We start from the raw sequence: 16943 nt of genomic DNA, 5'->3' as shown, positions 1-16943 counted from the left end.
GTCGATGAACAAATCTCGCCCATGAACTCCGTGCCTTACCGAAAACAGAAGGAAACAAGAACTCTGCATAGGAAGCCGGGTGTTCATTATATTTCTTGTTTCTGAGCCTGAAGCCAAACCGACTAACGTACTGGAGCTGAGCGGAGTCATTCGTGACGTGTGGCTCTTATGGCTACATGCATAATGTAATTAATCAAGTTTCACTTTCTAGGCAGGTGACGCTGTCACACATGAATGCGTAAGTTTGTATTCTTTGCAACTTTGTCCTTGACATTGTCACTATTTCTTGTCCGCCCTTCTGGTATGAATTCCACGCGTTTCATGATCGCTAAAGACTTGTCAACAATCGGTTAGCGGTGCGTATTTAAATGTAAGCGGGGTGTTCTACGGGTGGTTCGGTCAATTTTCTGGCATTGATAACCATCGTATTGCAGGGAGTCCATAACACGCTTTCTTGAAACCTCATTCTTATGCAAGAAATAGATAATAGGTATATTGGACATTAACAAAAAATCACCGCCCAAGCACTCCGTACAGATGGTTAACCAGCGAAGCTGAAACGTACGGCCCCGGCGTTTATCTCTTGGTTAACCCTGACGGTTCACTAAATGACGGCTTGGTATACGCTGCCGTATCCACGGTACGCAGCTACTACATGCGCTCGGCTGCTGAGCTGGTGCCCAGGCTGCAGCATCGGCACGGCCAGTTGAACCAGTAACGCGGATTAATTCATTCGGGAGCAGCAGACGGGGACGTAAGTAATTGAGGATAAGATTGGTCTCAAAATTCGACCTCACATAGCATCCGACCTCACTGAACCTTAAACTCTGGCATAAGGTTGAAGTCAACGTTCCTGACCTCACTCACAGAATTCCTACCAGTAGCCAATGCTACCTCAATCTCTCCTAACTTCGTGAGGTCGAGGTCAAAGGGAGGTTGAGGTCGACCTCATGAGGTGGGAACCTCGCGAAGTTGCCCACCTTTGGTGGCCACTCTGGCGGTGATGATGACGCTTGACACACCAGAGAGAAAAACGTTTTAAACGCAGACCGTAGAGCGGTGGGGTAACTAACGGCTCTGTGCGCGTCCAGGTGTACGGTAACACAAAGTGCAAATAGGTTGCAGTTCGCTCTCGGAAAGTTCGACGGGTGCCATTGTTATACCATTTCGATCGGTAGTCATCAAGTTTAAGACTTCGCAGGTCAAGACATATACAGGTTCCGAACACACCGCTCTTCGCGCTGCTGTGGACTACAATGAAAAAGAACGACCTAGCAACTCTGCGAACGTCAAGAGAAACCCAGCGTGGTTCTAACAGCTCCACTGTGAAATTCTTCTGAGTGAAACAGCGTCCGTCACATCATCATTGAGTGTTCCTACAAAAGTTGCCGCACGACAGAAAATCAAAGCCCTTGCCTGTTTATGACAACGAACTGTATACCGTCCTTCGCTGTTAATGCGAATGTAGGTAAAACGATCAGCACATATGCAGAGCTCTGAAAGCTCTCGGTGAGCATGTAGTCTATGTATTTTGCTTCAGCGGAAAGGCTATTATCACGTGTCCATCACTTCGTTTTGTAATTACCAAACAGAGAGAGAGAGAGAGAAAACGAAGGGGGAAAAGTAGGAAGGCTCATCAAGGACGTGTTCAGTTGAGTGCCCTGCACCTCAGGTAGGGGCAAGGGGAGAGAATAGATAAGAAGGAAAGATAATAAAAATAATAAAGAGTACCACATACCCGTCAACGCAGTAACCTGACTAAGGCCTGACTTGACCTGACTTCCACGCTAACGGGCGTAATGTAGTAACCCAGAACTGTTGTTCTAAGAGCATGCATGTGTGGATCTGGAAATCGACGAAAAAGAACAGCGCGGCGAATTGCGGCTTTCGTTGCAACTATAGTAACTGGTATAGCGAAGACATTCTTTTCTTTTTTTCACAGAAATGTATATAATGAAATGAGCAACAAATAACGCCCTACGTCTCAGTATGTACATATAATATTCCGATTATGGCCATATTAGAGCACGCACATTGACTCCTATTTCACTTCAAAGGCTAACCATCGGCGTACGTTATGTGAATTCTGGTGCAAATACCCGAAGGACTGATTGCTAAGGATGGAAATAAGGGGAATAACACGTCCGTTAGAAACTTGCGGCATAGGTGTGCAAACTTTAATTATGCCCCCAGTAGGAAGTAAACTGTTTACTCGCAACATTTTCGCAACCCGAATGGCAGAATTCCAACTGATCGTTTGTGAGGTAGAACAACAGTCTTGTCGCCCACGCGTAGTAGCAGGTCCTGTTTTACGCCATCGTCGGTATACATTAAACATGGCCATTGTGAAGCGTGTCTGCGAGTCGGCTGTCAATGATTGAACGATACGGCACCGGTTCTCTTTGGTAAAAAAAACTGAGAATATCTTTTCAATTTTGACATCCTTCTCTTTGGCGAGATTTCAATGGCGGCAGTTTGCATCTGCATGTGAAAAACGTTTTCAATGACGTTCGTCACACTTCCGCCGGTGCATATAGTTTACGCGCCCGTCATAACCTGCTGTGCTGCAGATCGACGTGAACTGCTAGCAGCCATCTCTTGAACGCTTCCGGAAACGCGTACGCAGCGCAGTTGGGCGATTTGCATGCGGTACCGCATCGCCGTCTTACAACCAATGGAATGACGCGCCAAATGGAAGTGCATCGTTTCCTTGTTTTTTCGGCGTCCACTTCTGTGGGAATGCCGAGACACACCAATGCCGCTTTAATGGCGTAGGCTGTTCGCGCATTCCACCGTCCGTTTATGCAGCGCGAACACTCGCGTTTCCGGTCTGCTGTTCGCAAAGTTGTGCTTTGTGTACTCGCGGCTAAACGAGGAAGTGAGTGGTGGCTTGCGGCGGTGACGGTTGCTGTGCCAGGAGCCTACGGCGAAATTGAATTGCGTGAGGTCCCCGCGTGTTCTCCTGTCTCGTGTGCCAGGGAAGAATGCCTCACTGTCAATGCAGGCAAACGCGCTCGCCTACCGGCGCGCAAGTTTGCGAGGAATCACGCAGCACGGAATAGTTTGATTCGTGTGGCTGTGTGTTCCTATTCCGATATCTCGATGGGGAGGATTAGTCACCCCGTGGAAGCATGTTCTTTTTTGGAGGCGTCGTTTCCCGGGCGCGCTGTTCTCGCAGCGTTTATGCAATGTTTCTGCGTGGATGATTTAACGTCGGTAGAAGAAACACTTGAACGAAAACTTAGATATGTGTGCTGTGAATTTTAGTATCTTTCAAGGCACAAAGAATAAAACGCAAGTTCACGGCATGCTACTCTATGCTAGCAATGTTTTGGCGCTTCACTCGGAGCACTAGCAGTGTCTGGTTCTAAAAACGTTTGAAATTGAAGAACCATAATTTATTTATATTCAATACGTATCAGATATAGGCACGTATAAACGATACGGGAAGAATCGAGGAATGCCACACAAATACATTCATGTTTCACTACGTCCTACATAGCATTCTGCTGATGGTAGTTTATTGGTTTATTGAGTGAAGCTTGAATGGTGAACGGTGCTATTTTTGTGACGAAATGACGGTAACGTGCATGTTATCACGTGGTGAGTTTCTGTATTAGCCGTTGGAACCTTAGCATGCAGTAATCTTTCGCTGGTCGTTTGGTTGTTTTCCCTTTTTTTTCTCCTGCTAAAATACGAGAGGAAATTTCTCTTACAAACAAAATTTGAAAAAAAGAAGTAAATTGGGCACCATATAAATCCGGCTTGCAATTCCTTTCACTAAGAAAAAAAACAGGATGTAACAGCATTTCTCCTTCGTAGCGTTGTATGTGCAATACTCTGAATGAATGGAAATAAGTTACATATCTACACCAGCGGAATCACATGTCCGGAGTATATAGAAAACGGTGACGCGCATTTCCTGTTTCCGGTCGGCCTCCTTTTGCTGGAGCAGTGAAATATGGTAGATGGGAACACGAAGCTTTCCGTCCTCCTTTTACGGTCTTTCACGGCGCTTCCGCACATTCGATTATGCGCCAAAGAGAACCAGCGACTTTTTCTACGCTCGCATGACAGCCGAAATCGTCTGCGCTGCGCTTACGAATCACGCCATTCACGCAACGATACGGGATGCAGAGAAAGTAGCACTTCTCGCTACGCCGTAATGCGGCCACAAACGATGCAGAGGACAGAAAAAATCAATTGCGAGATGGAAATGGTGGTAGGCCGGAGTGTGGACTGCCCCTCGGTACAGCTCAGTGATGGAGAGGCGGCCGTTGCGTACATCTGCGACTACAACACCGGCCATTTCGGCAAGAGTCTCGCCCAATCTCGACGATTCTTTTCGTTCATTCCTTATAAGTGTGGCATTAGCGATTCTGTTATCCCCACCACTGCTCGAACTTATCGTGACAAATAGCGCTCCTGTCCACAGTGATACGTTGTTTTGCCAGTCGCGCCTAGTGTGTGCCATGGATAACGTTACCGCGCAATTCCTGAATCCCTGAAGAAAGGGCACATGGCCGCTTCTATAATGATTTTCAACACTCTGTACGTCGCGACACGCCAACAGCGCCATCGCCACTCAAGCTATGCCACCAGTGCGGCTGTCCAGGAAGTGAGTGAGGTGGTTCTGGCACAATTTGCTGTTAGTTTACGGGCGCGTAGCAGCAAAACTGGATTCGCACAACGTGCGATACTTTTTACCCTTTCGGCTGACTGTGACGTGACTCAATCTCATTCAATTACGCTGCACCACAACGGGGTCGACACCTGGATACCACTGTCCACCTTCGTCTGTGCAGGAGGAGCGTGCCTAGTATAATTAAAGCAATGCTTAGCATTAAAGAAATTCAGTTTCACTCGAAAGGCGACGCATTGATAGCGTTAGAAAAGTGTTAACCAATTACTCGATGACCATGTTATAGTGTCATATAACGTATAAACTGCAGTAAACGTTGGCTTACTAACTAAAGAAGCATGTTGCCGCGCGCGTGCAGAAAAACGTGAACAGATCTCACTCAATGACAACGAGAACTCATTGACACATCGCTGACGTGATAAGGAGTGCCGGAAGTGGGGATCGTGCGTGTTTGTCCGAAACTGAACGCTTCGTGCCTTAAGAGGATGCTTTAAATCGGGGCCTCCTATGTAAATACTTGGGAAAGGAGAAATCATTTTGCTCCGCAACCACTGCAGTTAATGTGATGCGGTTTGCTGTGTTTAACAGAAAACGTCAAAATATAGTGACTGCTGGTAGCGAAGTTTCGACTTAAGCCGCCAAGTTTTCAGTAAACATTGCTAAAGATCGCCAATTTTCAGAAAACGCAATTATCAGTTTTCGTTTTCGGTGTAGAGCTATAAATTTGTGAACTTTGTGCTTCCATTACCAATCCTTACCATTACCAATCCATTACCAAATTTGTGAACTTTGTGCTTCCTTACCAATCTTTGAAAAATCCTTTTAAAAATTTAGGCTTCAAATCGAAATTTCGCTGCTACAAGTCACTATAATTTCATTTTCTCTGTCAAATTCATCAAGTTTCATTAAAATCGGCCAAGCGGTTATCTCAGAAAAGTGTTTCTGCGTTTTACATGCATTTGAATAGACAGCACCGGAGTAGGGCCCGAGCTAAAGCTTCCTTTTAAGTTAACTGTGTCACGTCTCCAAACTTCATATTACATGACTCAACACAAGATGCACGGGAAGAGAGAGCACATGAAGCCACCAGCCACTTAGTCCTCGCACTTGCCGTAGATCAGCATAAGGCACGCGTGCCGCGTATGCAATCAGCCGCGCGGACAGCCATACCTAGCCATGGGGAGGAGACGTCTGCTCTACTCCTCTAGGATGCCCTCAATCTAGCGTCTTCCCATTTGAGACGCAAGTAGCGCAAGGATAGATGATGTACCTAACGCCACGATATTTCTCGACAACCTTTCGCCCGCTTTCACTCGCGCACAAACGGCACGCTGGCCGGACGTCCTCCTCGCACTCGGACTCATTCCGAACATCACGGCGACGGCAACGGCGAAAACTCACCTGCAATGTATGTATAAGTGAAGCTGATTTGAAGCTGATTTGTTAAGCAGCGCCAGTTACATTGCACTAGACGCCGAGCCAGTTGAGGTCCGTTCTTGCAAAATATGCAATTCATAGCGCATTGTCTATGCAAAACACTTCGCTCTATTGAATTTCAATTCGTACAGTATTACAAAGATAAAGCCATTTTTGCAATTCATTTACTTTGACCATTTGGGCTTGCCTCTATTTTCGCCACTGACTAGTATTAAGCGTACCCCTAAACTTTGCGGTCAGACTTTTGTCTGTCCGCAGGATTGCAGAGGGCTAGGCGTGTTATCATTTAAAATGTTTTCTGTTCTATTCCTTCGTCCATTCCCTATTCCCGTTTCATCCAAACAGTGGTGCTGGAGAAGTTCATGGCCAGCGTCTACGACGCCTACGTTGTTCGCGGGAACTCGGCTGTCCTCCGTTGTCACCTGCCTCCGCCCGTCAGGGACTACGTCACGGTGACGTCGTGGGTACTCGACGACGGTGTCACTATCGGCATGCTTGCAGATTCCGGTGAGTGAACGGTCTTCAAATTTGGCGTGCAAACGAATTATCACGACGATAATATATCTGTAGGATGTATGATAGTGAAAATAATTTAGGTAGCGGGAAAGGTACAGCGGTGCAAAACCCATTTCGAATGGAAGACCTATGACACACGCAGACGTTGAGTGACATTTTGTTGCATGTACGTCACCTCTTCCTTTTGTTCATGTCTTTCGCACTGCTGTGCTATTCTGTATGTCGAATCAACTAGCCCAAGTTCTCTTCCTGTTTGCTTTCTTTTCGTGACATGTCATTTGCCGCGATAATAAAACATTGGGGAATTCGGGGTTGCGCAGTACACTTTTGGCATACGGCCATTTAGGCACCGGTGCGTTGTTTTCCAATTTCAGTGATTTCGAAGAGTGCTCCCAACCTCAGCCACTCTACTGGGTTGACTTGGGTTGTAGAGTTTGCCTCATTGCATTTCTGGGGACGAAGCACTTTGCAAGTGCAGTCTAAACACTGAATGCACACAGATTTCTATGCATTAGTGCCAGTGCGAAGTTCTCGGCGCTCAGTACTGCACCGTTGGCAATGAACTAGACAGCGCACGCTGTTTCCTCTTTCTCGTTCTTTCAGTTTTCAGTCAGGCTTCAGCTGTTTTCATTCCCACTATTTCACTTGCACTTCCTCCCAGTTTGATTCTCACTATTTTCAAGCCGCTGACAGGTTCCTAGTACGTTCTTCACTGTGATACATTGCCGAGTTACCAATCATTTCTCTTGCTCGTTTGGTTTGCACCAAGCGGGTGGTTCGAGAAACCAATTGCACACTGACGGTATGCTGTACTCGCATACGCGCGCTATTGCATGATTCCGCGTTGTCGCACTGTGTGGCGGAACTGCTGCTGCTGCTTCTTGGAACATAGTTCCAAGAAATTTGCAATCGCAGCGTCCTCAACAAATTCCCTGAAGAACATTTTACGGAAAATACTTCGTATATAGTGACAAACTGACCAGTAAATAAGCGACATTTTCTGGATTGCATGAAACTGCTACATTGCTATTAAATCTTTATGAACGCACTACCATTCAAATGGCTGTCCCATATATCATGGCCACCGGGCACTTGCGTTTCCTGTGTGGCACATTCGTAATTTATAATTTTAACGCTTGTCATACCTGCAACGCCCAAACACCAATACACATAAAGGATACTCAAAATTTGTTCAACATTTTTGGTCACCTGGGAGAGAGCACTTGTAAAAAACAGAAAACAAGGCAATGTTACTTGAGCAAAGGCTTAATTAGCATAGTGATCGATTAGACAGTAATTTGATTTGTAAGCAATGCACAGCTGCAACTTTGCTCCAGCCTATCGAGCTAAGTTTTTCGTGCTAAAGTAAAATATTTTGTTATAAAATTTGGCGCAGCATCTGCGATACGTTGGATATCACAGGCTTCTCTTATTCCCGCGCAATACCCAAATGGCGTACTCTTACTTCCCTATATGACGCTCAGGGGAGAATGGGGAAGTCAGCACCAACATTTTCATATTGCACGTGAGCGTGGCTTTAAAGCGTTTTGTATCCTGGAAAAAAGAAGGTCGAGCCGAGATTGATCGCTTGCAGAGTGAGTGAGAAACAAGAAGACGGTACCACACCTTTCACGCTCGGATGGGGGTGATCGATCAACTTTCCTTCCCCCTTTCTCCCTTCCTCCGTCGCCTCCTTCGCGACGTTTATAGTCAGTCCATAACCACTCGTATTCCCTACAGGTCCTTAGTTCAGTGCAGACGCTCAAATACTAGGCTTAGCAGGTCGCCTAAAGTAGGACTTTGTCAGGACTGACCCGATAGTTGTAGTAGTATATTCTTCAGGAGGAAGATTTGGGCTCGGTCTTTTTTTTCTTCATGAAGCCGTGTATCATCAATAAATCAAAGCACTTCTAATATTGTTAGAACTGGTGTACTTCATGAAACTTCATGAATGAGATTTAACGGGACTTCATGTGTAGGTCAAGTGTGCGTGCTAATGTATGTATCTACTGTTTGTGTGTTTGTCTATAGCTTTAATTACCACACATATCATATATTTAGCCCAACACCTGAGGTAGCATACAAGGCCGTTGGGTAGGCAAATAACTCTAGCTATCACTAAAATCTATAAAAACTGCATCTCCCTCTGATTTTGACTACATGATGGCACGAAAAGCAGACCACAGGGATCTGTAAGACCGCCACCTTCAGTGCTTTAATTTGTAGGGTTGAACCAAAGCTAACGAATGTACAAACTTGGGCTTGTCAGTTCAACTTGAACATGGGGACAACAGCGCAACAAAGGCAAAAAAAGAAATTCTAGACGTCCTTGTTTACGGCGTTTTTATTTTAATGTGGAGCAGAGGTGATGAAAGGAATCTAGCAATGCAGGGAGGCTAAAATGCTAAAATTTCCTCGTGACAAATTCTCTCTTACCCACACATCAGAAACTTCGTTTATTCAAGGTACTAGATTCTTGCAGCAACTGCGTTGCCTTGCTGCTTTCTTAGTGTTCACCGTACTCTGAATATCGCAGCCCACAGAGAAAGTGTGAGTTGTGAAGTCACGAAGAACCTTAGATTTAGTGACGTGCCCGGATGGTTCATGCTAACAGGTCTATTTAGACGAGCGCTTATTTGCAACAAGCTTCCGCAAAGGCCAGCGGAGCTTTTGGATTTCAGCGTTGACTGATTGTTTCAGTTTTTGTTAAAAGTTTAGCGATGAACTGCAGAGTAAAATCGACTTCAGCATTTCCTAAGTAGGCATTGCACGATGCAAAAACGAACTGCATTGCTAAAGTAAAGTAATTCGTTTCTGAGTTCAGACTCTCCATAGAGATTTGAATGCAGCGCTCTCTAAAACAAGGTGCCATATTTGGGAGCAATATGCAACATCTGCACTGAAATTACATACCTCTTTCTGTCGACATGTCGAAATACCGGCATAGCTTACGTTCAAAAAATTACAATTGTACACCTCCTGTCAGCCCCGACTTCACTCTCCGTATTGATGAGTAATGGCACAGTCGCTTTCTTACTTCACAGGAGAGCAGTACGCCCTAGTTTCACTCTCACACAGCATCGCTTTCATCTGGCGCAACGGCGCGATCGAGAGGTCGGTAGATTTTGTTCCTTCTTTTAAGCGGTGTTAGACATTGCCTGGTAGTGCGGAAAGCCTTCCTTTGTATCATTCGTTGTTCTCAACTCAGTCGTCAAGCCGAGAGGTGAAATGTTCCACTTCTTCCTTGCCTTCGGATCAAAGTTGGCTAAAAGGGACTCCCAGTTGGGACAAAGTGACCGCTCTCAGATCACCTTTCTTTTTTCCTCGGTGCCTCCCTCGCTGAGGAAAATCGGCCGTTCAACCTCCAGTGCAGGGCGCTTTTACTGCTTCGGCGTCTCCCGAGCTAAACAACATTAGTGAATCGCCGAAACTGCTGGCTTCGTTGAGCCGGCACTCACTTAGGAACTGCGTTGACTCCCGGGGCTAGACCTTGTGAGCGAACGCGCAGTGGAGTGATTTTGTTTTCGTGTACTCTGCGTTCTTTTCCTCTCGCTATTGGCTTGTTCTTTCTTACTGTTCATTTCACCTAATGGTAGTCCCAGCCTCAAACTGCATTCATAAAATTTACGTCTTTGTCTTCCGTAGTATGAGACGACTCCTGCTTGTAAGTTAACTTGCTGCTGTACGCGATTTTGGAACACCGAAGTTAGGTTGCGAAAGTGAATTCATACACTGAAATCGCAGATTCTCTTTGTTCTGCTATATAGACCTAATTTAAGGCATCAGTAATGATATAGGCGACATGTCTCTGACGTCCAATTCTATGTTAAATAGATGTCAAAATGAAGACCGACAGGAAAAACGAACTGTGGGCTCAAACTTAGATAAATCAAGGTAAAGTGTCGTTAAGGCACTTTCAACTGGTTAATGCTACATTTATTCCACGAAAACACTACTCGTCGCGAGTTGTGCTTGTGCATGTGCGTGTGAGTGCGTGCGTGTGTGTGTGTGTGTGTGTGTTTAAATTATTTTTACGCTTTGCACAGCAAACTGAAGATATATGGTACATAAAGAACGAGCAGCTTATTTGGACGACATACCATATACACAATAAGCAACCCCTATTTAAATAAAAATTAAGGAAGCTGACTAAGGACACCGCGGACGCCTCGTAAAGCCCATGAATACAACGACAATATGAGGGTTAACAAATTCGAGTTGACTCTCTTTAAACGGAACCTAAAAGACCAGGTAAATTGGTTTCATTTATCAGGAGTTCCACTTACTGAGTCAAAGCTGAAGGGTACACATATAGTGTTTCTGTTTATGAATGCAACTACTTTATTGCATAGCAGAAATCAATTCTATAGCACCAAACATTGCAGCTTTGAGCTTTGGCTCTAGCGTGAGCGCATTGCTCGCGATAGGAAACACTCAGGAAGCTCACCGACCAAAGCAAACCTTGAGCACGACTTCAGTACAAACAATGAAGAATAAATCACAGCCAACGAAAAAAAAAATACGTGTAGAACCATTGGGTACTGCAATGTTGCTGATGCGTATTTTGATGCGGCTGAAATGGCCTATATAGTTTCTGATGCATATCAGGATGCTGCTAAATGGTCTGTATAGTTTCGGGTAATGTTCCCAGTTCTGTTTATCTAGAGGTCGCAAAAATGATGGCACCGTTTAACGAATGTTGCTTAACGTTGTATGAATGCAAAAGCAACCAATCATGAAGATAATGTTCCGTTTAAGCGGCATTTCTGTTTAAGCTACTCCCGTTTATAGAGATCTCACTGATTACAAACTATCGTAGCTAACCCACAAACGCTGAAGTTATCCCAAAAATTACCCTTAAAACTTAATATGAAAGTCATTTCAACCAAATGTACGCTTGGTGTGACGTAGCGTTTTCTCGGGACTCTGGGAAACATACCGTGCAATTCCCTTACAACGCTTTTGAGCACTTGTGAAAGGAATATTTTACACGGGCCAAGATAAATCTACAAACATGCAAACTTCGAATGCGAATTTAGCATAGTGCTTCCTCGATTCTTGATTAATTTTATCTTGGTGGCATTAATATGTGTCTCGGGACAGATAATTAAATTCCGTAGCGCTCGTAGAGCACACCTGTAAAGCTCCCGAGCACTTCAATAAGCAACTTCCTGCAAAAGCTGTAATTCGCTCAAACAATTTGAACTTTGCCAACACGTCACCTATAACCTCTCTTCTAGTTCCACAACATACATACAAAGTGCTTCGTTTAGTTCACCAAGAATATTGGGAACACCTTATACGTGCATCGTTGAACACACAAAAATAGAAAGCAAACAACGGTTCCGTAAATATTTGCAAAGCTCATAATTATGGCGGAGACGTTAAAGTTTCACTACGTTTTGTATTGACCGTGCTCCCCAGTTTCACCGATATTAAACACGGTGTGACGTAGTGCTCTCTCGCGACGCAAGAAAACACAGCTGATAACGGCCGTATAACGGTTTAGAACACTTGCTTAATGCGGTTTTTGTAATTGACGCTCTTGCAATTATTCTCACACATCACGAATAAGTTCCCCCGTATATTCTCAAAATATCAACTCTGCGGCTAGTTCAGTTCATTCCGGACATTGGGCAAACATTCGGCGCGGTTCTTTAAGCCTACTGTAAAGCTCATAAGCAATTTTTCTCCAAACATTTCGACGCTACACGTGTCAAACGTTTAGATCACATCACCTGTAACATGACTCTTCTTTATATGTAGATATTCTAGTTGTCTGCAAAGTTCTCTCAGAACAGCGAAAATAACTTTGTAAGCTTTCAACGTAGCGTCTCTAAAGGAGGGTTTAGCAATTTTATGTAGCACCTAATTAAGGTACATATATATAAATTTTCTGCTCATCATTTCGAGCATGCCGCACACCCTGTAGATATATCATATATATATATATATATATATATATATATATATATATATATATATATAGTAATTGAACATTAGGAAGAAGTGCACATGACGTGGCTTCCTTTGAGCGTGGTTAGTGCTATTCGAAAAGCTATAAATGGGGTGTGTCATTGTGATGTTATTGGGTGCCGAATCACTCCAGGAAAAGGGAGAAGCAGTACGCGGAAGCACAAACACACATCAGACTTGCATTGACGCACACAACACATAGAACGGCACACACACGTGACAGTTCCCCAAAATACCTCATAGATGACATGTAGCTATATCTATGTATCGGTGACTTATAATTGGCCTGCAATTCAGGCGGAAGCGCGTGTCCCCGTGTCGGAGACCTCGTGGAACCGATGTCGGCCAGCGGGGTCGGACTGCAGTGTCGTCCGGCCGGGTCGGACCGCCTCGCCGGCTGAGGTGGTCCTGCGCAACAGTCGATATACGGGAGCCTCCGCGTGGCCAGTTTTCCTCCGGCGGGGTTTGCGCTCGGGAACCCACGGCCGCAGTCACCGGGTCGCGTCCACAGCTGGCGGGGTAGCCCTGTGGCCGCTTACCCGAACGCTCGATCGCCCCGGTTCAGGACCGCCAGCCCTCCTGGGCCAGTTGCCCAGCGGAAGAGCGGGGCGAGGTAACCTCTCAGCGGGCGACAGCGTTGACTCGGGTGTGGAGTAGTAGCGCGGGCGACGATAGCTCCTATGGGCCAGACGCCCAGCGAGGAAGCTCTTTTCCGTCGAACGCCGAACCTCGCGCACTGCTAACGCCACGGGGCCACGGGCCACACCCTCTCGCGCCACGCTTTTTGAGACGCCACTACCGACGCTCCCAAATTGGTGTCGATGATGATGATGGCTCTCTTGCGGGTATTTGCAAAGAGTCGCTGTCCTCTTCGCCACCGCACGACGCACTGTCTTCGTGTGTTTATGCTTCGCACTCCCGCGTGCCATATATTATTACAGTCCTTACATTAAACCTTTATTATTATTATTATTATTATTATTATAAAGGTTTGATGTAATGACAACCGGTTCTTTAGGCTTGTATTTCGCTTATATATTAAGTGCTAGTTGCAGTGCCTCCGCACCAATATTGTCTGGCTAAATGCACGCCCTAAAATGAGATGAAATTTTCTTGTTTTGCTTTTCTCAAATGTCGAATATAGGAATGTAGAAATGCAAAGCAAACAACCGATAGTATTCACTCTAATTTCATATCTCACTCTAATTACAGATTCAGCTTTCGTCTTGGCAAGTTACCTTTTCGCCTATGATATACCTTTTACGAAGTTGTAAAAATCCTATCCACGTCTCTCACTTTGCAGGTGTCCACAACCGTTACCTGATGCTCCCAACAGGCGAGCTTCTTGTACGGGATGTAGATGGCAGTACAGATGCCCATCACTCCTACCGATGTCAAGTGCACAACAAGCTCACGGGAGAAAACCACCTGAGCACCAGCGCCGGCAAGATAATCGTAACAGGTGAGTTTTCTGTGTGCGTGCGTGCGTGCGTGCCTGTATGTGCGTGTGTGCGTGTGCGTGTGTGCGTGTACGTGTGCGCGTGTGTGTGTGCGCGCGTGTGTGTGTGTGCGTGTGCGTGTGTGCGTGTGTGTGTTTAAAAGCATGTGAAAGTAGGCTCCTTCAGAGGCGGCTATTCCGAAACTCCCAATTTGTTACGAGAGGAAAGATTAAGAGAAAAAACCAAGGAAATCATCAATAAGTGCAATACACACACGACAACAAGCACGCAAAGGTTGTATCATCTACGAGCCACTGAACTGAATGCCCAGTTCTGTAACTACTCGATCTTGTTGTTATCTTTATCGCCGTCGTCGTCGTCGTTGTTGTTGTTGTTCGTCGTTTCTTCGTCAACGCCATCAGTCACTGCAACTATGGGTGAACACGACAATGACAATCTCTAATGCACTGACAAGGTAGAGAAAAAGAAAAAAATGCAAATGCTACCATCCGAAAAATATAATGATACTTCAGTCAACAAAACATCTCATATAATCTAATATAGGTACCCATAATGGCAATATTTAAAAACGAATCAGAATTATGCACTGTGCGAAACAGCTGATTTGCACTGCCCATTGTACTGAAGTAGATGTAAACGCAGCAGATGCCCATTGTAGTCTACTGCAGTAACGCCACTGATGACAGCGCGCCTAAGCCCGTGCAATTAGCCGTCAAATTGGTGATTAATAAGCAAAAGGAGCGATTTTACTGAGTGAGCATGTACAGTCGTCATCATTGTGAAAGTGAACAGTAAATGTTTTTAATACGACGCTAACTTGTGAATCACAGGCACAAAAGTCTAGGAATGTTATACATGCAAATAAGTTTTCACGTTAAACTTTTTCTCTCATTCGACACATGTATGGAGGGCATATATATTTAGCCCGTGCGGGCGTTAGAAAAATTTAGGTGTTCTCTTTTATGTTTATCATGACTGCATCTGTGACCGAATGTGGCTCGCTAAATTATGCCTGGGATATTTTTGCATTCTCCATCCTTAGCGCATGCAGTTACCGCCTTCCTTAAAAAGCTCGAGGTGCAGTGGCTTAGTGGATTTGGCATAACGCTGCTGAAGAGGTCGAAGGTTTGATTCGATGGAGCTGAAATGCAGAAACGCTCTTGAACTTAGATTTATGCGCACGTGGTAAAGAACCCGCGGTTGTGAAAATTATTCCGGGGTCTCCCTCTACGGCTTCACTCATAACCTGAATGTTGCATTGAAACGTTAAACCCCGCCATCAATATATACGCACGTGTGCAGCCTGTAATCTTCGTTCAAAAGAAGTAAACTGTGCTGTTGAAGTAGAGACCATGGTAGGGCATAGTTTTTTTAAGTGCTCCAACTGTGAGATGCACTTGAAGGCGGTTAAGACACCAAGGAGGAACCAACGGTCTCACCAGGGAGATATTGGAGCGACTGCATCTATCAGTTCTGGCGGAGCTCTGGCTATGCGCTGATTATATAACGCTACTGTTGAAGACTTCACATGTTACGACGTATAAAGCTTCAGAACAAACGGCTCTGCGTGGTGCACTTGAATCTCATCGAAACGAAGAATCCTGGCAAAGGGGCCAGATTTTGCGACTTAATGGCAACTTATGTGGCTTAGGGCCATTTCACGAAAAAATTCGCGAACATTCACCACCAAGTAAAAAACAAAAGGTGGCCCCGAAATTCTTAACGGGTACCTGGCCATATTGAGGGATCTCTGGAAACGATTACGCAGAAAAATCCTCCGCAACATCACATCAAGAATTCGTCTCAATTTCGCCCTCTAGGACTGGCGCTGTGAGGCAGTCTCGCCCATCTGGTACCCGAATTCCTGCTAATATAAATTCCCCACGTAAGAGGCATTCGAGAGCACACGAACCAAACCCCACGTTACACCTCCCACCTCCAGCTGGGCCGCGGAGCAAGATCTGGGCTACACAGACGTGGGACATCGCTTCTGTGTCGGCTGCGGTTAGGAAGTTGTTTTCACGAAGGGCCTATGCCACTGTAACTAGAATGGCCGACTTTATTGCACTGCGTGCGATGGCCGTGACTGCGAAGATAGCGTTGATGGTTTTTGTACCTCAGTCCTAAATATAGTTTGCAAAGACAATTGTTCTCGAGCACCTTGAGAAGACAGAACGACCATCAACTGTCCGTGTGTAGACTTTGCTGGAACTTCGTCACGTTCCCAATGCTCGTCAGGGTGCAAGGCAGCGAAGGCCCTTTCATGGTTCTTGAGAAACCAAATAAGAGCTACATACGCCAAGGTTAGGGTGCTCTGGATTTGGAATCCCTGATAGTGACTTTCGCCGCAAGTGCACCGTTGTGATTGAGACCTGTCCACGTAAATTGCGAATAACGTTCTCAGTCGGATATCGCGTTGGCAACGCTTAATTCGTCAGGTATATTACAAAAATGAAGCGTAAAGTGATAGAATACATATATATTTGCGAATACACTGAAATGAAAAATTTCAGTGGGCAGGAAGACACCATCGTAAGTTCACGCTAACTTTCCTCCTATGCATCCGATGAATACAGTATTAATTTATGATTTTGCTTTCTTTTTTTTTCTGTTCTGTTACTAAACATACACATTTGTTATCACTTGGCCTGTCAGTGCTCCATCGTCTACGGCAGCTCGTGAAACGGCGACTTCCAAAAATATCAAGAAACTGAGGTTCCCTGTGTTAAAGATGTACGCTTATATAGTTCATTTTCCAAAAAGCGAGACTAGAATTCTAATGCTCCCGCCATCGCATCGTTTTCCACAGCGTTTCAAGTTCTAGTTGTAATGCATCGTCTTCTTTCTAATCTAAGAGTAATTTTGTTCTGAACCATCTTCAGGCGAACACTGCAATCGTGATCCTTCCCGCC

General features: G+C 45.3%; 1 protein-coding gene across 3 annotated transcripts in view; it reads left to right on the top strand.

Moving 5' to 3' along the window:
- LOC126536785 (cell adhesion molecule Dscam1-like) overlaps window positions 1-16943 on the top strand; it is a 181384-nt gene that overhangs the window by 91257 nt on the left and 73184 nt on the right. For all 3 annotated transcript variants that reach the window (XR_011893865.1, XM_072287871.1, XM_055073933.2), the window contains exons 4-5: window positions 6425-6586; window positions 13875-14033. Coding sequence is in view for 2 of the 3 variants with exons in the window: in XM_072287871.1 (XP_072143972.1) it covers window positions 6425-6586; window positions 13875-14033 (321 nt within the window). In the remaining variant the exon portion in view is untranslated. The remainder of the gene's footprint in view (window positions 1-6424; window positions 6587-13874; window positions 14034-16943) is intronic.

This window comes from Dermacentor andersoni, chromosome 4 (genome assembly GCF_023375885.2).
Source record: "Dermacentor andersoni chromosome 4, qqDerAnde1_hic_scaffold, whole genome shotgun sequence".
NCBI classification, from domain to species: Eukaryota; Metazoa; Arthropoda; class Arachnida; order Ixodida; family Ixodidae; genus Dermacentor; species Dermacentor andersoni.
The sequence above is the reverse complement of the archived record's forward strand: the minus strand, read 5'-3'. Positions and strand labels throughout refer to the sequence as shown.